General features: G+C 40.4%; 2 protein-coding genes across 5 annotated transcripts in view; both read left to right on the forward strand.

Annotated features, from left to right (window-relative positions):
• Positions 1 to 24,146, forward strand: part of SUN1 (Sad1 and UNC84 domain containing 1) — an 80,844-nt gene that overhangs the window by 2,279 nt on the left and 54,419 nt on the right. The gene's annotated exons all lie outside the window — the stretch shown is intronic.
• On the forward strand, positions 20 to 22,616 carry LOC310693799 (dynein axonemal assembly factor 5-like; the record flags this gene model as incomplete). The annotated part of the gene is made up of 11 exons (XM_083476177.1): positions 20 to 168; positions 547 to 662; positions 4,308 to 4,540; positions 6,679 to 6,891; positions 7,883 to 8,026; positions 10,604 to 10,772; positions 11,313 to 11,460; positions 15,920 to 16,070; positions 18,801 to 18,948; positions 20,167 to 20,358; positions 21,481 to 22,616. 11 exons carry the CDS (start codon positions 20 to 22, stop codon positions 21,624 to 21,626), a joined length of 1,809 nt encoding a protein of 602 aa, XP_083332303.1. The 3' UTR covers positions 21,627 to 22,616.

Below are 24,146 nucleotides of genomic sequence, written 5' to 3' on the forward strand. Positions count from 1 at the left end.
CTAATGTATGTGCATTGAAATGAATGAAGGTGGAAGCTGTATGCACAAAGGCTTCCAGTCAGAAAGTAACATTTACTGCTGTACGCAAAAGAGATCTGCTGACCCAAGGCTCAGAATACTTGCTTTCCTTCTGTGTCTCAAGCATCAGCCAAATGAAAACACATCCAAGTACCTAAGGATCTCTCATTACTTGATGACTCTCAGCTGAATGCTTTTTTTTTAACCTTTGCACTGAAAAGTATGTCCTTTGAGTTGAAATAGGCAATATGAAAGGTCAGTCTATTCTGATTAATCTGTGATGGCTCATTCACATATGCAGATTGTCCTTTGACGTTACATTCAGTGACTGGCACATGTACGACATTACAGGGACCTTAGATATGCAGCTGTGGAGATTGCCTCAGAGTATGATTTTTTAAATAAAAAAATCAACACTTTCAGATTTGCTGAAAAGGAATGTTGTTGTTTTTAAGTGACACATTTGTTAAACTTCTTTGTGTATGTTATATATAATGTGTGTTTTTGATGACTTTGTTTTACACTTAGGGAACTGGCTCTAACTTATTGGAAGAAAGTAGGCTCACAATGGGAAAAAGAAAACGAGAACGATATTAAAGATAAACTTGACTTCTATGTTGTGCCACCTTATTATCCTCCAGGATGTGAGTATAATGAAAAAATGTTCAGGGTGCAAATTTCTTGTCCCGTTATTATCTCCACAAGCCTGTAATGAGCAGCTATTTGATAAGGCAGGTACAAAGCATCTCTTAATGAGAAAGTAAAATGCAAACGTTTTGAAATATTTGGAAATTTAACGTGTTCTTTTAAAATTTGAAATATTATAAAAAACAAAATGTTTGTCTATTAGATAATCTCTTTGTAGTTAGGGGTCATGTGATGATACTTAGAGTACTTAGTAGCTTTGGTAAGACTACTGTAATAATTTGAGGCATAACAGCCAAGCGGGTGCTAGAGGATAAATTGTTATGCAGCAGAGATAGCTGGTGAGTAATAACAAGCATTAAAGGATCTGTGTGAGACAATGTTCTTTGCAAAACAAGTGTAGATCACAAGGTTGGGCAACCCCCCAACTGCCTAGCTGAGCTGAGATTTTTCATGCATCGTGCCTTCTAACATCTTGTAATTGCATCTCCTGTGGAAAGATTTATGGACCTTTTTAGACAGCTGACCTGATAATTTTTCAGTATATCTTTTAAGAAGTTCAAAACAGGTTTGTGGAATGGTTCTTGTTCTCTCTCCCTTTACTAAAGAATTGTACGAGACAAGCTCTTACCTGGCTGTGACAACTTTAACAGTGGCCAGTCTTTTTGGCAAGCCTTTTGTGATGTAAGGTGAGGCCAAAGCATGAGCGATTGCTGCTTTCATGTGCACTGCAGTACATGAGAGGCTACTGCGCTCTGGTGTAATTTTAGTTTATTGAGCTGGGGACGAGCACACCTGGGACACCAAGGCAGGAGTATAGGAATAACCAGGGCTACAGGTCCTTCTACCTTTGCCCCAAATGACTGCAGCTTGTGCAACGTGTGGTGCCTGTGCTACAGGCTGACTGCTGATGATTTAACATGTTTAACAGACGTCTTCAATGATAGTAGCAAATGCTTCCTCATTTTACATTTGGGGCATTTTAAGAACTCCTGGACCTGGTGAAATCCATTAAAGTTTATTTTGGTGTTTTCTGTAAACAACCTGTTGGGGAAATATTTGGCACAGTTTATGGCACCTTTTCCCTTTTTTATTCAAGTTGTAAAGCACAATTGATTCGAAAATTCCAAATAAATAAATAAATACAAGAACAAATCCCTTTACGAAGTTACATAAAATACAGGCAACCCCATTTATGCAGGGGTTACAAGACAGGGGCTTATGTACACATCACAGTGTGTGTTAGATCAAGGCAAGACGTACAGTCTAATCATGCCAGTGCCAACACATTATAAACACATTACGTTCCAAGGCACCAAGTTTAATCTTCAACATCCATGTAACAGGTATATTTCAGTATCTGCTTCTCTCTCTAACAGAAGCTAAATGGTTTCTGAAGAACTTCACCTCCGAAATGCAGACCACCGGTTTCCTTCCTCCCCCTGCCCCTGAATTTTTCTCTCTAACCCCAGTTTTTCTAGCTGCAAGCTAATGAACCTGACACCTCTGCCTCAGTGTGCTTTGATCTCCCGTTGACAGAGATTGCAGGTCAGGGTGAAAAGCAAAGAAGGAACTGAAAGCCATCCTGACAATAGAGCGACTTTCCACTGAGAAGAAGAAGAAAGCATTGCCTTAGGATAGGGGTGCAGACAGGTTAGGAAAAGGTAGGGGGCAGCGGAGAAGCCTTTGACAGGAGTGAGATATGCGGATGAAATAGCTGCATTTGTGCATCAGAAATGAAGGGAACTGTTGAAAAGGACCAGTCAAAAATCATTGGGGGGTGAGGGGGGGGGGGAGATGCCTCTGGTCAAATGGGATGCCACTCTCTATCTTTGTCTTCTCAGGCAGGATTTCTGAATTTGACCTCTTTGTTTTTCTGCTGTCAATTTCCATAATCCAAATGCTCTCTTCCATGACAAAAAGAAGCCTTAGTTCAGAGTGCCTTTGAAGATCCTTCCCTTTAAGTAGGTGCTTCACAAACACTTCTGTGTTCTGCATCCTGTTTAAGTTTTACATCAGGGGTTTTTTATTATTTGTACAGCCACACAAGTAGAGGGCCTCATGCAAAACTGCAGTATGCTTGAGGGCTTTCTTTTGTGAGAGTCCGCTCCTTCAGTCAATTTCATTTTACCAACAACCCTCCTCCTATTAGCATTGTCTTCATTTATCTTTATTTCAGAACTGCATGTCCTGCCTCTTATGTTTTCTTTTTTAAAACAAATAAAATGTTCAAAGTGGTGCACAATACATACTAATAAAAAACGAGAAGACCTTTTGAAATACAATTTATTTAAAAAACTCAAAGCTGCAAAACTGAAAAACATAGAAGCAAGCATCAAGCAATAAAAATAAATAATTGAGAAAATACCCCGAAATAAATAAAATGGCCTACACAAGAGTTCTCTGCAGATCAGATAACAAAGTGTTGTTTCTTAAAAGCTTGGGCAGATTAAAAAGGACATGGTATCTAAAAATTTAAAAGGGAAGTGCTGAACGGATCATTCAGTCAGGAGGGGAAACTGCATGAGCATTGGTGCCACCACCAAATAAGCCCCTGTCTCTGGTTGCCATCCACCTCTCCTCTGAAAGTGGGATACTCAACCTCTTAATGTTTGAACGGAACGCTAGGCTGTAGCAGTTTACATTATAAGAAATAAAGTATCCCATTGCCCATTTCTTAGGGCCATGCTTGTGTCTTTTACATCTGGATAGTAAATGACACCTCATTACTCTTGAATTGCCTATAGCTGCTGTTCACAGTTCATGCCAGACTGCCAAAAGAATGTTATGTCCACCCATCAAGAGTGTCCAGCCAAATCGCAGGCTGTTTCGATAGAGCTGACTTGTTAGCTCTGTCAGCAAAGGTAATTCAAACTCTACATCCTACAAAACAGATGGATATCAGGAAAAGGTTTTACAAATTGTACTGGCAATGTTGGAAAAGAGCAACAACAGCAACATCCTGAGAAAGAATAAAGCCATATTCTGAGGTTTCTGAATCAAACACCAGAGCAGTTTTGCGGGACGGGGGAGGGGGTAGGACATTGGAGAGATCCTTTTCAGGGTTTTGCAATGGAAAAAGTCAGAAAAGTGAGCAATAAGGTGCATCTGGAGCATTTAAAAAAATCACATTAGGGATATTTGTAGACCTATTTATAAGACCTATATAAGGGTGCTGTCTAAGGTTCATATTTTTCCGCATGTATGCAGAAGGCTGCATATAAACTGGAGGTTCATGTGTACTTTTTTAGGTGCCCTTTCTGTGATACCTTTTATCATGACTGGTCCAAATAGGGCTGCTGTGGTCACGGCAGTCGCAGGTAATCTCTTGTCTATGTACCACCACTTTCCAATACTACTTTGTCCATGCAAATAGTTGGGTGTGCAGGTAGAAGGTTTGGTAACAGCACCACCTATGTGAGCTGACCCTTTCTTTTTGTGAGATTACAGTATTTCATTTCCTTTTGATGCATTCGCAAACAAAATGTGCTTAGTGCTTTGGGTATAGCTTGCGTACTCTAGTTCCATTGTAGGCATACCTGTTGTGACTCAAGAACTTAAAAACATACAGCTGTTTCACAGGCCTTTCCCTAACCCTGAATTCTCTCTCTCTCTCTTTTCTTTAATTTTTTATTTCACTCTAGTGACTCGTCCAGATCTGGGATGTCGGGAGCTGGTGATCAGAAACATCTTCAAAATACTTCCTGGTCTCTGCCATGATATAACTGACTGGGTTGAGGGCACCAGAATAAAGGCGTCACAGCTTCTGGTTATATTATTGCAACATGTAGAGGACCACATCACACAGCACATGGAACTCCTCCTTAGAACTCTATACCGGGTGTGCTCAGATGAGGAAAGTAATGTGACTAGGAATGTAAGTCTGCAAATTTCAAATTCACCCCCTTTGTGAAACACGGTTTCCAGAAAGATTTCTGCTCCTCTGGGCTGACAGAGACCTGGTTTAGCATGTTAACGGACTTGTCTTTGGTAAAACTAAAAAGTTGGCTTAATGTTACACGCTTCATAAATATTCTAAAAGTTTTCCTAATAGCTAAATAACTGTGTGTGGTTTAAATGTTAGGTTCAAACAAATTCAAAGCTTTACTTGGAACATTTATTGGAACATTTGTTTCTTGGAACATTTGTAAATATTTTAAGAGATAACTCAGTAGCACAGATTTCCCTTGCATTGTTTAGATTATGAGAGGGGAGGACAGGACTGTTTATACTAATTTTAGCATTCCTGAAATGCTGCAGTGCATAAATATATTTGTTTCCTAGGAAAAGAAGTTAATTATTATAATTTTTATTTTAGATTTGACTAATACTATATCCATTCAAATTTGATTTGATTGTGTCCATTCGTTTAGTTATTGATTTGTTTTTATGATATGAATCATAAAAGTGAAAAAAAAATCCATGGAGAAATCCAGCTGGGAATTTTCTGGAAACGGTTTCTTTTTGTTTTCCCATTTTAGTAAATTCTCTGCAGAGACCTTTTCACCACACATAACTGTGCTCCATGGTTGTTAACCATAGTAAACCTAGCACAACCAAGTCCTAGATGTTTTTCTTCCTGCATGCTATGCAATTTTTTTGAATGTGTGGGAGACAGTCCAGAAAGGCAATCCACTTGTGGATCATCCTTGCTAGATCAGGGCAGATAGGAAAACTTATACAGGCACTCTTAAACTAAATGTATATCTCTTAGCTTATACAGATCAATGGTGAGATTGTTCAAAGTATCACCTGTGGTGCTGGCCAAGTGAAGCATTAACAGCCTCTTAAAAATCATAAGCAGGAGATTAAAGTGTAAATGCTTGGGGGGATAAATTCCATTTTAAAACTATGTGCAGTTCATGCCCTTTCTAGTTAATTTCACGTTATCTTTTTCTCCCTCTTTCTGCTGCATAATCCTCCCACTATATTAAAGTATGTGTGTTCCATGTGATACCTTTAATCGGTGTTCAGACATGGCAAGTTTAGGCTTCCTTCCTGCTGTTTTCCTTTGTCTTTGTGGAAGCAATAATTAATCCACTTTATTATTTGCAATAGGTGCCATTTAAAACCCAACCTTAAGAAAGCTTGCATGCTTATTTAGCAGCACAGCATGTGAACAGTAAAAAAGACACTCCTATGGGTAAAAATAATGCTTAAGGATCTTCTTTCCCATTTCATAATGTTAGTAAAACTTGCAAGCAAAACTATAAATGATAATGTTGATGAAGAGAATATTGCATTTTTGTCCATTTCTGAAAAATCAATAAGCGAATTGGATTTGAATGGCTACTCATTTGTAGTGTTCCAAAGCTCGTGTGTGCAGGAATGGCATAGAGAAAAAGTCTATCAATGGCTGCTAGTCATGATGGCTGTATTGAACCTCTGGGATTCAAAGGCAGTATGTCTGTCAGTATCAGTTGCTGGGAGAAGCAACAGGAAAAGGCAACTCTTTTTGTGTCCTGCCCAAGGGCTTCCCCAAGGCATCACTTTGGCTTCTGTGGGGATTCTGGTCTGATCTAGTAGGCTTCTTCTTTCGTTCTTAGGATTTGCCATTCTTCCTCGCTAAAAAGTAAAAAGTTGGGCTCAATTTGAGGCAACACCCCAAACCATGGTTAAGGAAGCTTACTATGGTGTGGCATGGTATCTGAATGGACAGATCATAGTTTGTTACTAGCCAGTAAACCAGAATGTGAAAGCATCGCTTAAAGTAGGTTTGTAAGCCATCAATATGCTATTTGGCATGATGCCTGTTTGAGAGGTTGGTGCTGAAAGAAGGCATCTGAACACTCGTTTTGAGCTTTTTTGATACATGTCAAGAAAACTTTGTCATCCATAAAATTATGAGTGAAAGAGTGGAAAGGCCTACAAGGCAATTTCTGAAGCATTTTTTTAAAATGAGCAAAGGCAAGTAAGCTGGTGCCCTCGGTTTTTGTTTTTAAAATGGCCACGTTGAATTTGTTTGGTCCTTTGCCTCTCATAATCTGGGCAACATGGTTGTGTTCCCTTTCATAGTGTGTGAATGCAGCAGAGCTGATTGGCGCCTTTGTCAGCCCAGCGGTATCTCTGAAGTTAATCACGTCTGACCTCAAAAAAGTGCCTATGCCATCCTACCTCATGGTTCTAGCAGCAGTTATAAGGGGTTCGCCAAGGAAAGTCTTGCAGCCTCATTTGGTGGACCTTGCCAGCACACTGGACTGCCCTGAAATAAGACAGCGGTCTGAAGAGGTAAGGAGAATGCAAAATAAGCTGCAATTATAGACAGTATCCAGATCCTGTAAGTCTTTGAAGTCTTGTCTCAGATAGTTCCTTAGGCTTGATGCATTCCATACTGCCCTTCATCCGCAACCATTTTTAGGGCAGCTTTGGTAACAGTAATCAGAATCATCGAGTTGGAAGGGACCCCTGGGGTCATCTAGTCCAACCCCAGTCCAATCTCAGCTAAAGCATCCATGACAGATGGCCATCCAACCTCTGCTTAAAAACCTCCAATGAAGGAGAGTCCACAACATGCCAAGGGATTTTGTTACACTGTCAAAGAGCTCTTACTGTCTGAAAGTTATTCCTGATGTTTAGGAGGAACTTGTAACTTGAATCTATTGGTTCAGGTCCTAGCCTCTGGAGCAGGAGAAAGCAAACTGGTTCCCTCTTTCGTGTGATGGCCCTTTAGATATCTGAAGATGGCTATCATATCTCCTCTCAGCAGCCTCTTTCCCAAGCTAAACATACCCAGCTCCTTCAACCATTCTTCATAAGGCTTGAGACCCTTGATCATCTTGGTTGCCCTCCCTTGCACACATTCAGCTTATCAATATCTTTCTTAAATTGTGGCATCCAGAACTGGAGACAGTACTCCAGGTGTGGTCCAACCAAGGAAGAACAGAGCATAACTATTACTTCCCATGATCGGGAAACTATACTTCGGTTGATGCTGCCTAGAATAGCATTAGCTTTTTTTGCTGCTGCATCACACTCATGATTCATGTTAAGCTTGGGGTCCACTAAGACCCCTAGGTCCTTTTCAGATAATGATTGTTTCCTGTTGTGTTTACATGGCCTTTGGCCACAGTGATTAGCATAGTTGTAACTATGGGAGAATACAGGCTTTCATGGCCACCATGAAACAACATGGATATGGCCATGTGACTTAAGGCAGAGCAACGCGAGAACGTCAACAATTGCCTTGTGGAAGCATTTCCTTTCTGTTTGTATTTGGTAGGTCTTTTACATGGAGCAGCTGCTTTGCTGTGTGGAAGCGCTCATTGATGTATGCCAAGAGGACTGTAAAGAAGTAAGCCTTCAGCTGACGAAGGTTTTGGTAACGATAACGGCAATCCCAACTTCTGGACCCTTGCATGTGAAGGTAACCTTGACAGAACCACTGCTGTATGGTCCTGTGTTTTGATTTTGTTTGGTTCCTTAAGTCAAATACCATTGAACTTACTGGTTCTTTCCAGGTGTGGCATCTTCAGACTCTCGCAATTGAGCAGCAAAGACTAATAGAAAAATAAGAATTACTGCCTGAAAATGTACTAAGCACGGAGTCAGGATAGTTAAGCCTGTGCACCATATTTGGCCTGCCAAAGCTGGCCCTTTATCCTCAGGACGTTGAACCAGTCGTCATCCAGGTGTTGTTGGATTCTACCTACCATCAGCACCTACCAGCATAGCGAATGGTCATGAATGACAGGAGTTACACACCAGCACCATTTGGAAGGGTCTATAGGCTTCCCTGCTTTAGCGCACGAAGCTTTGTAGTGTCCCCAAGTGATGATATAACAAAAAGCAGAGCTGCCTTACACCAAATTCTATCGGTGGTACAATTTGGTTTTGTCTAACTAATGGCAGCTCTCCAAGATCCTCAGCAGGGCCTTTCCCAAACTGGCTACCTAAAATCCTTGTAGTGGAGGTTTCAGGGATTGAATTGGGGAATGTTCTGCATGCGAATTGTGTGCTCTATGACCAAGCTGTGTCCTTTCCTATAAGCTGCCAGACGAAAAGCTGAAAACCAAGACCTTTTTAATTACCCTCACTAATTACGCAGTGTACCATGTTTCACGGCAGGATTTCAGAGTACTATCTGAGCTTCATTATAAAACCTTTATTTGGAACTTCCCCGAAGGGAAAAGATTATCCATAAAGAAGTGGTCTCAAAGGATGGATTTGTTTTAATCTCTTGGAGCTAGCATTGTGGAAAAAAGACCCAAGCGTGTGGGTTTTTTTGCAAATGCTGCAGAAGGGGTGATCTTAGCTAAAAAATAAGGGGGGGGGGGAGCAACCACAAACCTGCAAGTCAGAGCAAACCCAAAATATACTTTGTACAGGGAATACATTGGGTATTCTTCAGCCTAAGGTTATGCATTCTCTCAAAACCGTAAAGAAATCAGCTGCTAATGATACTAGTCTTTTTTGTGCCAATTGCGATAACTCAGAATATGTTTTTTTAAAAAGTTTTCTTTCTGTACTTAGTCAAAGGATACAGCAATGTCTTTTCGGTAGCTGCCCTTTTCACCTCCACACCCATCCTAAGTTTAAAAATGCTTCAGTCATTATTTAAAATCGGAGGCAACAGCCAAAGATGCCTTTGATAAAGGCTGGCCTTTTTTCCTCCTGATGGCTATCTCCGAACCATAAATCACTTTCTTCCCAAGTCGGATGCCAAATAAATCAGGCGGCCATCTTTTCATAGTAGCTCTTTGGTGGCCCAAGCAAGCTTTGTTGCCAGACTTGCTTCTTCATTTACTTCTTCACTTACTTCTTCATAATGACTGTTTTACTTCCTGTACTGTTGCTCTAGGCATGATAATCTCAGCTGGTATTTATGGCCCTTGTCACTGACAAGCAACTTCCAAAAAAGTCATAATTTTGAAAGTTGGTTTCAAAACTGTAAATGTAATACACCTTAATTCTGCATTAATTTATACACAAAAGCTAGAAAGAATACTTAGAGGTATGGAGTCACGACGCTTGTACAAAGTCACAGGAATCTCGTTTTTCAGTGTGGGGGGCCTGTTTGGTGTATTTTAAAAGAATAAATTCCTGAACAACGTGATTTTGAAGAAAAATGGGTTGTCTAGACAAGTTTGAAGAAAGTGTTCAGTGCTGATAGCATCCAAATAGATGTCCTTTGAGAAAATTGAGCCTTTTCCTGGTGAACAGTACATTCATTGAACCTTAAGAACCTCACCTTTCTGCTTAACATCTTTTCTCTTTTTTTTCCTTCTTTTTTTTTGAGAGAATGGATGATGCATACTTTATTATCCAAGCAGTGCTCCCCAGGTATAGTTGCTTTTACAGCCTGAAGCCAAGGCTCCCAGAGACAGGCAGATGTGGTCCGTTTGCTTAATGTTCCCAGTGCAGGACTAGTGCAGGGAAGAGAGGTCCTGGTTGTTGCAGGGGAACTGACTATCTAAAGAAGCTGGAAGAAAGAAGTCAAAGTGGCAGTAGAAGGGAGGACAGGAATCTTAAGAAGTGATCAGAGCTGGAGCAGCAATCTAAGAAGAATTGACAGAGTGATTAAGCAGGCAGTTGGATATGGGATTTTCTTTTGTTGTTACTATTATATTTCTTACCTGCCCTTCGTCAGCAGGTCCCAAGGCAGGTTACAACAATTTAGGCACACCAGAGTCAAGATGAGATAGCAGAGCATATAAATGGGCTGCAGAAGGTTAGATTTAAAAAAATAAAACAGTTGTGTCTTGAAGGCAGACATACTGATCACTAGAAAAGGTGGCTGTTTAAAGGACCATTTCATGTGTGGCATGATCGGAAAAACAGCTAAACACTCTTTTTAGTCAGCTGGTTAAAAATAAATAAATGTTTTCAAGGCATCGTTGTTTTTAACAGCCCATTGTGTGAGGATTCACACAGTGAGCTGGTTAAAACCAACACTTTCTAAACTTTTTTTGTCTCTCTCTCTCTCTCCCCCCCCCCCCCCCAGTTAGAAGAGGCAATGGATTCATTGGCTCAGGTGCAGCACTTGGAGGGTGCAGTTGGCCTCTATCAACAACATATATCTCAACTTATGGAATGGGTATCCTTAACTCACGAGCGTTGGACCTGCTTCTCTCCAGAATTACTACAGTTTGATGTGATTGCCACTCATTCAGGTAATGTGGACTTAGCAGAGTTGGTATGAATGTGAACGATCATGGGTGAACACAATTAATTCCAAAAGGAATGAAACCTCTAAAGTAATAGGGATAACATAGGCTTAATGCAAATACAGACTCCCCCACCTTTTAACCATGATTAAGAGATCACTAGCAGCTGTGAGCTTCCTTCTCCCTTCGATTGTGCATATTTCCCTCTATCTTTTCTTTTGAAATTTTTCCATGGTGCAGTATTGCAACAGGACCAATGTTCATGCTAACCTTGGTTTGCTTCAGACTGGTGTTTGCAACCTCAGCTTGAAGTAGGTTCAAATATTCTGGCACACTGGAGTTTATGTATGTTTCCCAGGCCTTGTCTTTCCAAAATCCAAAAGAAAGTGTCTTTTGCTCTTTTTGGCTTTCTTCCATTTCAAGAGGGAAGAGTTCAATTTATTTTACAGCTTTTGTTTGTTTTCAGTGCTAAGCCTTTAGATGCAAGGTATACTATACTACTAATTCCTGCTAGTACAAAACAGTGTTTCCACTTTTATTTTTTAGGCCCTATGATTGGCAAAGCTCTTCAGGATTTTATTCTCATTCTTAAAACATGTCTTCAGACATCTAGAGATCCCAGGATGCGTCTGAAACTATTCAGTACTTTATCCCAGTTGCTTCAGAAACCAAATGAGACGGTCAATTCTCAAGGGTAAGTTTGTTGCTCTGGTTTGCATTGGGGGTGGGGGTGGGGAGTGAAATGGGTGCCATTTGTGCATTCACAACAAACTTTTAACTGGTTGACCATGACATGAGAACTCTAGCATTGCCATGTGGTTTGGTGCTCTGCGTGATGTGGCTAGTGTGTGATGTTGATAATGCCAAAGTTGCAGGTTTGATCCCCATATGGGACAGCTGCACGTTCGTGCATTGCAGGGGGGCTGACTAGATGATCCTTAGGGTCTCTTCCAACTCTGCAATTCTTTGGTTCCTTCATAATATAACACCTGTTCTCAGATGTTTCTATTCTCAATCTATCTCATATATAGTCCCAGTCAAAGGAAGTTGTTATAGCGCACTCGCACAAATTGTATAAAAGCAATATAAGATGTTCCAATAGGCCAAGTCCAGAAATGGAAAAACCCAAAGGCACAATTCAAAGCTTACTGTAAACACATCTTCAATTATGCCCATAGTAACTCCAGCTTTCATTATGATTTTAGAACTGTACTCATGATCAAGCATGCCTAGAAGCTTGTTGTGTAGAAAAGGGACTTCCTAAGTTTACAGGTCCTTGGATGGGAATTTTCCAGTAAGAGACCTTCCTTGTGTCTCTAGACACTTGCTTAAATCGTAGAAAGCATATGTACTGTAGAGTGAATTTGACTGAAGAATGCTGTCCCTCCCCTGATCTATGAATTCCCACAATGTATGGCAATAACATGTTGAAATATTATTGCATAGTGAGATTTGATTTATTTCTGGCAGCAAATGTAGACATGTGCTGAATGTATGATGGGGAAATGAGGGGGAACCCCTGAGGTAGATAAGGATTAAAGGGGTGGGGTTGGTTTTGGGGAAAAGGCAGGAGGCATTTTCAGAAGCTGCTTCTGCTACTCCCAACCTTATGCCACGCATTGGACATCCTCTGAATCTTCAAGTGCTTGGACTGGAGCCAGCCTGCAAGTCCCAACACCTGCCTAATCTCCTGGCAAGCAGCCATTTTTTGCATTGTAACCCTTGACATTCTGCAGCCTCAGGTGGAGGTTTTTTTTTGGGGGGGGGTGGGCGGGAGAAGGGAAGGAGGAATTCTGAGACACTCCAGAATAAAATGATGTCAGCGATTGTACATCAATCTTAGTAACCAAGCTGGCCCAAAGACAAAAATAGTTTAAATTGGACTTCTTCAGGCACACATAGAAAAATCCCTAAGGCTGTTGTTAATCTGGTAAAGTGGAGGCTAGGAAATCTTAAACAGAAGCTGTATTAACTGGATTACAAATGGTCATGGTCTCCCTACCCCTCTCTGAAGTAGAACCTGTACTTTCGGAACATTTAGAAACAAAAACAAAACTGCTTACTTTAAGAACATCCCATAAGCCAAATATAGCAGCATTTTTATGTAGGATTGACAGTGGTTCTGTCCTTTCAACAGCTGTGGGACAGGCAAAAATAATTAAGCATAGTTACACTCACTACTGTCTCCGTACAGGAAAAAGCTGCACCTGTTGATTTTCCATGTTGAAGTTATTGTAACTGCAGTGCCTCTATGCAAAAAAGCTATCTTTGCAACCTTGTTTTCATGAAACATTTTCTTAAAGTAATTCAGAGGATCTGCATGAAAGGAATAGCTATCGGAGCCAATCTATTTTATGAGGGCTTAATTTAAAAATGAAGTATTATTTGAAGGCTGCATTTCAACTTCTTTCTTGGGGGGTGGGGTGGAGTTAAAGAGGCTTCATGTCTCTTATTCTAGTATCCTGCTTAAATCCCCCAAGATTCGCTGTTTTCAAGCACTATCTTGAGGCCTGTCTTTCCCTTTGCTGGGGGTTCTCTTCATCCATTAACAAAGGCAAATTGAAATCATGTGTTTTTGCATTATGGGTAAGCCATTCTCGGGGGAAGGGGCATGATTTCTTCATGTTTTCACTGTTACAATCACAGTAATGGTGCTTTATTGATAATTACTAATATTGAGAGCAATTCAGGTCCCCAATAGGAAGAGAAGGGTGCAATTTAAGTCTCATTTTGAGCAAAAGCCAGACACATTCCCATGTTGGAACAGCTACCACATCTTTATAAGCAAGTGTGCACTTTCTTTTAACCATGCAATAGACTTTATTTTCTGGCAACTGTGTGTGTGAATGGTTCAAATTGACAGGTTGCAATGTACCTTGTTAAAGCTCTTGAGCAGATATCTCATTTTTCCGAACAATTTGGCAGTGCTATTCCTCTTTTGCCTCAAAGATATTAAATATAACACATTTCTAAATGCATTCGTCTTCACAGAGAGCATTCCTTTGCCAGTGAGTAAGTGGCTCTGCTAAAACCCATCTTTTGTGTTTTTGACACATTTTATTTAAGGGATTAAAAGAAGCCATTACCAAAAACGTGAAGGTTCTTAGGGGTCATTTAGCATAGACCACCTCGGAGCCAAACACTGTTTTGAAATGACTTGATGGAGGAAACGGCTATATAGCTTTTAATAATACAATATAATACAATCAGTGATACATTTTTTAAAATAGAGGTGCATTCAGGCATGGTCACACGACCACCATGTTTGTTGGAGTTTATAGAAATTGTAGGGCATTGTGGCTCTTTGCCAATGGCAAGCTGGCTGGATGTTACACAGCTGTGTCATGTGCATGTATTTTTTTTTAAATGTGGCCCATAGAAAAATTTAATTAAGGTGTTTTTATTTGGCCCTTTGTCACAACAGTCACAGGGCCATTGTACCTCAAAATAAAACACAACTAACACAATACAATCAATGTATTGTGCAGTCTTGGTAACATGCAAAAAACAAACCTGAATATTGCCATGAGACACACAGTTGACCATTTCCCTCCTGGCAGCTGATGTGCACATTAACTTCAAGCAATTTCTGCATGCCCATTTGGACCTTGAGTTGATTTTGATTTGAAGATGTAAATGCCCCGATCCTGCTTGGGAGACCTGTGCAGATATTATTTGCTGGTGGAAATCCAGTATGCGTTAGATTGTGTATCCACGTCAATTGCAATTCATCTGCATTGCATTGTTTTCAGTAGCATGCACATTTGAATGTGAATCCTCATTCTGGCTCAACTAGGCACATCTAAATGCCATTTAAAAAGAGCTAATGTTAGAATGGGATGAAAGCATGTTGAGCTGTTGGTTTTTATTTGAGCTTAGAGCTGTTTGCTGTCTTCACTACTAATTCTTAAATGCCACCTGCTGGAGGGAAAAATATACATAAGATTGGGAAATCTGTCTTATGAGGGCCAACTAATAACTGTTGGTAGCCAGTAGCTGCTTGAAAATGCTACACATGTAGGCTCCCAACCCTTGGGTAATGCAGCCGGTACCATGTGCATAATCAGTCATTTTACACATCACTGCAAAAATGCTTTTCCAGTATTTGCCAAGGAACATGCAACATTTGATCATGCATAGCGCATCACTTGAGCATGACCACTGGGTGGTAGGCAAGATGTCAACACGTAGGCGTATGGTTGCATAAATGAGCATTTAATATTAAAAGCTTTTGCCGTTTTCATACTTTCAAAGTTCCCCAAGTGCTACACCAAAGGTATTGACCAGTATAGGTTGGCCCTTATCTGCTGCCATAGAAACATGGCAGGTCCCCATTCTGCTGCCATAGAAACATATCTGAATATCTGAAAAGTTATTCCTGATTCTGGCCTGTATCACAGAGGAATGTTGATGCTTGAGATTAAGTTCTGAGACAGGTAAATGCTCCATGGTTGGTTCATTGTTTGAGATTGACAAGATGAATTTGTAACAATTGTAACTTCTTGTATACTGGGGCCGTGGTCTTGCATGCTGCATTCGCCAACCCCTCTGCCATTGCCTCTCAGAGTGCCTCCATCCTTGCTTTCCTTAAACTTCTGTCATTTTTGTAAAAAACAAACAAACACTACTTTCCCCTCTCAGTGCTGCTCCCAAGCCATAGCGACTCTGTAGTGCAAGCGATCTTCACTTTTGCTCCCTTTCCCTGCCCTGACTTCATGGAAATCCAGGATTGTGATGCAGCACGTGGGCTACACAACAACATTCTTACATTTTTATTATATAGAGAAACATTAAAAGCCTCTTCAAGTCAACTTGGAGTGGTTTGTTTCTGAGACACTAGACTAAGGGGCCTGTTGGGATGACAAGGAACATACCTTACAGAGCCTGAAGCTGAGAAAGATTTCTGCCTCTCCTCCTCCTGAAATGTTTATACAAAGTCCACTTACTTTCCCTCAAAAGAAATCTGAGTAATGAAGTATTGTTAACATACACTGTCATCATATTAGATTCATTCTTTTTCTTTTTCATGCTTCGTTCTTCCTGTTCTGGCTATCTTGTTTTCAAGACTGAAAATGTGCTTTTTCACCCTCCCAGTCATTCCATCACGTTCACACAAAGCTTCTTATTTTGCTGCTCTTTGTTCTTGGCTTCAGGCAGTTTTGTAACTACCTTGAGATCCTGATAAAAGACATCCTGGCTCCTAATCTGCAGTGGCAAGCTGGAAGAACAGCAGCTGCCATCCGCACGACTGCTGTATCATGCCTCTGGGCTCTTATTTACAGTGAACTGCTTTCACCAGAAGAGGTAAACGTCCCCCTCCTCCCCTGATATTCTGAATATTGTCATACAGAAATGCAAATCATCTCTGTCTTTCTATAAATCAAAGCTCTTGCCAAAATACAGGCTATGAAGACAAGTTTAGAATATGGGTTTAGCCTGAAAATTGATACTTGGGTAGCAAGCATTTTCTCATTAGGTCACTCCTAACATACATATTTTTGATGGCGGGGGAGGGATCTGCAATCAAAAAGGCAGAAATTCTGAAACTCTTCACTTGCAAACAGGGCAGCAGCTATTTGCAGGGGTGGGGAAGTATTATTAGAGAGCTGACTGTCGAAGGCTTTATTTTAAAATATGTAAATTTCTAGCCTGGAAGTCACATGCAGGCAATATTCTGTCTAATTGCTCAGTAAGAAGTAAATCTGCTTGCACCTTCCAGCATCCTGTCAAATGAGAGAGCAAAGGCACTGGGCTAAGTGACAAGTGATTGGCCCTTATATTTAATTTTATTCAAATCCTTTAGTGAGTGACTTTAAATGCATTGCTACCTGTATTTAGAGCCTTGCTGTGTCCCACTGACTTCCAAAGTCCCCCTCCAGGGTCATTCCTTTCCCCCTCTTCCACCCTCACAGGTCTGTCTGCTTCACAAATAGTATCGATGAAATAATTTTAAAAGGTGGCCTTGGGTTTTATAATATTGGAGCTTTGCATTCGTATATTAAGCAACGCTATCTAAATCATAAAAATAAAGGGTTGGAGCTGGAATAAGTTAGTCACCCCTAGGTCCTATTGAAATGAATCTGAAAAGTGAGTAATAATTAACAAATGACACTGATTTTAATGGGAACTTGGTGCCACTAACATAGTCTGGATCCAGCCCATAGCTTTTAAAGAAAAAAAATGCCCAACGCTTGGATCAGTTTCTTTTAAAGTGGGCTTTAAAAGAGGATTAGACAAATTCAAGGGGTAAATTCAGCAGCTATTGCCCAAATAGCTCAATCAAACTACTTTGGAGAAGCTATGCTGCTGAATATCAGTTGCTGTTAGGCAACATCAGAAGTCTATTGCCTTATGGCCCTTCTTGTGGGCTCCCAGGAGACTTCTGCTTGACCACCCAAGAAAGCAGTATGTTAGACTAGAGAATTTTTATCAGCTTTCCTTATATTCTTTTGCCATTTGCGTGATCTGGCACTGACTTGATCCTTGTCCTAAATGGTTTCTGCAAGCTGGTACATATCTTAACTGCACTGCAGCAGAATAAAATTGAAACATGATACAGGAGCATGAAAGGGTATGGAGGAGACCCCTGAACTGAACAAAGTGCGAGGAGAGTTATTAATTGGGAACCACACATGGTAACAGAGGTTTGTGTGGAAGATCTGGAGAATGAGAAGCTGCTACGCAACAAAAAAGGAGGCAGATGAAATAGTAGGCAATGGCTGTTCAAAGGTTTCGTACAACTTGGGAAAGGAGTAACACTAAGTATTCTCTGCCCCTATCTCTGATGTAGAGTTTGTGCACGAACCCTAACAATCCATATTTTTCTCTCTTTTGAGATTTGGGTGGTCTGTTACAAATGTAGTTTGACTTTTACTGTTTGTCTATATTTGGATATTGTGGCTGCTTATGGCCAAGACAATAAAACTCACTTGACTGAGAGACTAAACAGTTTGGAAGATAGCTCAGAAGATTCCTCTATGGTGAATGCAAGACATGCACATCCTTGCATTTATTAGAATGCAAATGTTCTTCTGCATACTTTACTCAAAAGCAGGCTGTGTAGTGTGGAGCATGGTTTGCACCCTAGTAGAATATGTGTCACACCAGTACTATAGCCATGGTCCTCTTTCTGCTTTTGCCTTAAGATTTTTTAGAAATTGAAAAGCTAAAGGGTAGAGGGTATATTGGTTGCAAGATGGGGCTAAGGTGCGTCTTGGGTTGAAGACTCTTGGTTTAAGAGCTTAAATTTGAACATGAGCACCATCTTCTGGAATACTAAAGAAATGCTAACTTTAAATCATTCATCTCTCACTCCAGAAGTGTGCTGGTGGTGGCAGCCATGTCATATGTTCGTTGGAATTGCTTCCCTAGCCTTCAAAGCATGTGCCTAATCCCCTGAAATATTTGTATTGTGGTTTTAGAGAACTCTACTGTACCCCACGGAGCTGAAACAGCAGATACACAGAAAATGAAAAGGTCATGAGAACATGGCTGGGATCCAGAGGGTTTGGTGTGCATGTGCCCAGTGCGATTTCCCCCACTACCTTTCTCTGATGCCAATGCCATATCACAAACTGCTTTTGATAGTTTCAAAAGCAGTTTGCCACATCATAGTTTGATGAGTTCTCTATCTGTGTGTGTCTGTTTCTGTATAGGAAACCCAAACTCTTCATAACCTCCTCTTAGGGCCAGGCAGTTCGTATTTTCACCTGGCCATTTTTATTATATCTGCCATTAATTTAATTGAACAAGCCAAAAGGGTAAAGATATCAGGAACAAGCTATGTGAATGCATGTTTTCTTTCAGGAGCAAATCCCCACACGTCGAGCTGTTCACGGTGGTTAAAGGAAAAATCTGCTCAGTGAATGAGCCAAGACAACAATGCTTTTCTTAAGAGATTTACTTTATTAGCATCTGTCCCTGTCCTTGGCATTTGCCTGTGTCCTGCAGTCGTCAGTGAATATAACAGAAATCGAAATGGTTGTAAATGCAGTCCCCTTTTCTTAAGCTGGCGGCTCATTTCCTTGGTTTCAGATGCTGAAAGTTGAAGATATTCTGATGCCCAAAATAGTTGCCACACTGGAAGAAGATTCCAAAATGACACGCTTAATGTCTTGTCGGATAATCAGCATTTTTCTAGACGGCTGCATAAAACAATTTGAACTCAGCAAAATTTATCCAGGTATGATAGCCATTGGTAGTGGTGGCCAATCTTTCTGACTTCTCTTGTTTGAGAATGTGCCCCTCAAGTTCACAGGTACAGGTGCATCCTCCTGCACCTTCTTATGTTTTACCTTCTAGCCTGCTAAACTGTGGAGCAGGAGAGTGCAAGACAGTCTGAGTGGAGTGGACCTGACTGGTTACCATAACCAGACCCATAGGCATGTACAGGTGTGAAGAGGCCCTCTTAGCCTCTGCTACTTGTGCCACCCATGTCACAGTTTGCCCATCTAGTTTACATGGTGTGTTTCTTTTAAATGACGTAAATACCCACAGTGTTAAAATTAATTTCAAATTTACATAATGACAGCTGACACAAGAACGCTAATTTCTTACAGCTCATCTTACTTTTGGGGAAGCTGAAAGTAGCACAGGTGGGGTTCCTGTATAGTTTCTCCCATAGGAGGCCTGGGCGGATTAGCTCCAGCAAGGTTTTTGCAACGTGTGGCTATGCCCTGAGCCACTTGCAGTTTGATGAGAGTCGGAGCAAGTGCTGCTGCATCTGCAAAAGCAGCTGCTGACCATTGCAGATTGAAATGGTGTAAAACGTGATCTCTGCGCAAACTTTTATGGAGAACAGAAACAAGTGGTTCACACATGTGAAGGTGCCCTTTTAAAGCAATGACTCTGTTGGGCTATATTTTTGAACATAACTGAGCCAAGAAAGGTGGGGGAGCAATGTAATCTGCTAACCATAGGCAACAATTGTGGTTTTGCTGGGAAGGGCAGATCAGTATGAAGAGGAGCAATTGGGTAACCTGTGCCCCCTCAAATATTGTTAAGCTCTGTTTCTCATCAGCCACAGGCAGCATGGTCAGCAGTTGAGGGTGCGAGTCTAACAGAGCCTGGAGGTGCACAACAGGTTCCCATACTTGGCATAGAATCTCCTTACCTTTTTGTTTTTATTCAGGAAGTCAATTGAAGAAAATAAAGACATTTTTACGTTGCTTTATTGTGTTAATTTTATTGTATGGAATGTTTTTAATTGGTGTGTGTGTGTGTGTGTGTGAGAGAGAGAGAGAGAGAGAGAGAGAGAGAGACGACTAGATCCTAGTCAGCAGAGTGTAAATTTTAGGAACAAAATAAGTCCCCCATCTCTTTGCAACATAATTTCCATTTGTTAATGAATATGGCATAGTGTCCATATAGTAAACTTTTGGTCTGTTGTATCATTTTTCAGAACTCCTAAAGCGTTTGGATGATTCATCACATGAGGTCCGACTAGCAGCTGCCAATGCCTTGCTCAGCTGGTTCAAATGTATAAACAATGACGAAAAGAAAGCCCTATTAAAAACCAACATTGAGTTCCTGTATCAAGAACTGTTGGTTCACCTGGATGACCCTGACCAGAATATCCAGTCTGCTGTCTTAGGTAAGCCTTGAATGAGTTGTTGCTTTGATGTTTTTTAAGAAGTTGGATTAAGCACCTATTTTCTGGGGCAGTAGTACCTGTGATACCAAATGAGGGTCAGAAAAGAGAGAGAGTTGCTTGATCTTTCTGGGTAGAGGAGAGTGCTCTGGCAATGTGAAGTATCTTAAGTGCTTGTGGGAAATCATGTTCTGTGTGAAAGGTAGTCAGCTTTGAGAAGGTAAGGTGCTTGCTAGGGCAGCAATTATCAAAGGAAGGGACTTGGAAGGAACTGGAGAGGAAGGGATGAAGGAGGTTGTCTTTCCAAAGGCACAGATATATGAATCCTGCTTATACTAAATCCCATGAGAAGTAATTTCTGAATAAATGTACACATGGATGCCTTAGTTTGGCTAATGAGGTAGGTGAGAAGAACTCTGTAAAATAAGAGTTTACACTTTCCTTGTAGATCTAGACTAAACTCTCTAATGTCCCTTTTTATTTGTTTGACTTGTCTGTGTTAGGAGTAGCTTCACCAATTGTTGTGGAAGGTTTTATTACTGTTGTTGAGAAAATAATTTTTCCAAGCTTGCAATCTTTGTCTTTCATAATCTACCACCACATGATTTGTTTATCTTATTAAGACCTGTGCAAAATGTCATTTTAACTTGCTTGACACTGACTACAGGTTTTACCAAGCACTGTGTCTGTGACTGAAGCATGCAACTTTAGGCTCAAATTACACTGAGCTCTTCTTGCAGGTGCGCCAATGCATTAATACAGCAAGACTTTCCTCCATTTCAGTGGAGGAAGCAGCTCCTTTGCACAAAATATTCAAATTTGCATTGGTGTGTATATGGGGCTCTTAAATGTGCCAGCTGCATAAAAACAAACAGGAATCCATGGAGGCATCATTTTTTCCCTGAAAAAACCCCAGGAGAATTTTGGGGGTTTTTGCAACACAGGGAGAAACAATGAAAATACTTAAAGTTCATGTGCTTTTAAAAGTTTTGTATTTGTATTTGGTATGATCAGCTTCATATTGTTTCTGAAAAAAATGCATGCTTTCTAAGCTAAGGAGGCTCCTGTGTTTTTGGCAAACAGTAGGAAGTTTTTGGTAACTGTATATAAACTTGTGTTTTGCAGATATTTTGAAAGAAGGAGGTGTTCTCTATCCAGATAGCTTGGCAAAAGAAATTGAAGCAGTTGTGCGCAAACATCGCTCTCCAGCCTACTGTGATCAGTTGCTGCTGCACATTGAATCAACGGGCTGGAGATACTCAGAATCATAAATGCCTTTATGGGCTGTGACTTCTCATTTGTACCATACAATGTTGACACTTCAATAAATGGAGAAGTTTCAGCTGCCACATACTGACATTCATGCAGATATAAATAAAAACACTTACAGGCAAAATATTTTTAACTTTTTTAACAGAAAAAAACCTTGAAAAGACAAATGTGTGAATAAGAGTTACATTGTTTTTCATATTGTTGCAAATCCCACATCTAACATCTCTGCAGTGAACTTTAGACCACTGAATGATGTTACAATGTGTTTCTCAGCTGTGTATTATACAAGTTACCGTGCATAAGATCTCTATGACACAAAATCTCTATGACACAGAATGAAGATCTGGAGACATTTAAAGGTTTACCAAGCAGCAGAATTCAAATCTATTTTTGACTTTGGTAGTTTTTTAAAAGTATTGCTATTGGACCTCTCAAGTGTGAAGCATTTAGACCCCGACCTAGACACTCATCACTGCAAGGAGGAGTGGCTGTCTTCATTTGAATTAAGACTGGATGTGTCTGGCCATGACAACATGCATACATTGCGGGAAGAGCAAGAAAGTGCAATCTCCTTTCATTTAAATTTATGTTACCGCGTTTCCGGTAATGTAAATACCCAATATCCTGGGCACGTATCATTATACTGCTTTGGATTACTATGTGATGAGTGTGTTATTTGAGGAGTCTTAACTATAGATGGGTTTTGGTAAGGAATGAATGAATTATAGATAATAATTAAATTATTTGCATTTCTCTCTGGATATTCATTATAGTTTGGTTTGTTGCAATTTTTCTTTTGTTCCATGTCTAAGTGCCTTTATTAAATGAACCAGTTTTTCCTTTATTGGTTGGGCTGCAAGTAACTGAACTCCCATTGCTAATAACTGATTTCTCATGTTAGCTTATAGTGCCCAGTTTTGGTGACATGTTTAATGTATGTCATTTGGTTTTTTGATACTTTATCATAAAATGCATCACATGTGTCCATATTTGTGTGTGTGTGTGTATAAGTCAAGTGACTGGCAAAACAGAAAAGAGGCTTAACATTCTACAGTTAAATATATTAGCGTCTGCCTTTGTCAATGACACAGCTGGATTTCAAACCAGACACTAGGAGCCAAAGTCTAAAAATAGTGGAGAAAAGAAGGTGGCATCTACTATATAAGTACAAAATAAGTTTTAAACAATTCAATGCATCAATTAATGATTGTGCATTATCCTCTAAGATAAGACAATGGGGTGTTAGGGTGTTGAGTCTGTGTATCCAGAAGCTCTCTCTTTTGGTGTCCAAGGATGGGGTAGGTTTTATGTTGGATACATTTCTCTCTCTGTGTGTAAGTAAAAAAATGGTCTTAAAAAATGTTCAGCAAAGTCCTTCACTAAAGGCTCCTGAGCAAACAGCATTCATGAGGCAAGGGCATGTGGCCTGTTTTGGATATGAAACTGGTTAAAGAGAGGGAAGACATAATGTTCACAGTTGATGAAAATAAGTAACCCAGAAGCTGTATTTAACTTCTAAATTATCTGAAGCAAGGGATGAGTGATGAGGTAACTAAATATCATATTCACTATCAGAAGGCATGGGCAGGGGAGATGTATTTGCATGGCGTTAAAGAGATGTCCACAATGGGGCTAGGCAGACCTCACCATATCATTGTGTGCGGGTATGTATTTATTGTTGAGCCCCACTAGCAAAAATATTTTCAAAGGGCACAATAGCCATTTAATAATTAAACTGGGTTTAATTTATAAACTCCTTTGTGCCTCACCTTTCGCTCCTAGTTATTTTGTTTCTATTTTGGGCTGCCTTTTAGGGCATAGTCCTCACAAGATACATACAGAAACAAACACAGAAGAAAAGAACAAAAACAAGATTCAAAACAATTATAAAGGAGTGGCTTAAATAAAGATGCCAGAAGCATTCCATAAAAATCGGATGATACTCCCTGCCTGGGCATATTAGCCAAGTTTACAGTGAATAGTATATACTCTGCCTAAAGGATGCTAAGAAGTCCTGTACCCTAGGGAGATATGGCACTTGGCTCAACTAAAACACCAGAAACTTCTCGCTCTCCCCAGCCTTCAACTACAGTAGTCCATTTTAGCAGGATGTTGCAGGAACTGTTGCCAACTCAGATCTAGTGCATCCAAGTTTGCCTTCTCCTCCCTCCCAGTCCCTCTTTCATTTTGTGTCTTCGTCTTTTTAGAATTATAAACCGAAGGCCAGGGACTATCTTTGTAAACTGCAAATCTATCTTATTTTTTTCCCAGCTGAAGAACAGTCTTCAAAACAAAACAAAACCAAAAACCAACCCTTGGAACAAATGCAATCTAAAGGCTCCCAGATGTTGTTGGACTCCAGCTTCCATCACCACCAGCCAGTATGACTTGCAGCAGTTCTCAACCTGTGGGTCCCCAGATGATGATGGACTACAACTCCCATCATTCCAGAGCTCTGGCCTTGCTAGCTAGGGGTGATGGGAGTTGTAGTTCAACAACATCTGGAGACCCACAGGTTG

Source organism: Podarcis liolepis (genome assembly GCF_965112155.1).
Source record: "Podarcis liolepis genome assembly, chromosome: 14".
Taxonomy (NCBI): Eukaryota; Metazoa; Chordata; class Lepidosauria; order Squamata; family Lacertidae; genus Podarcis; species Podarcis liolepis.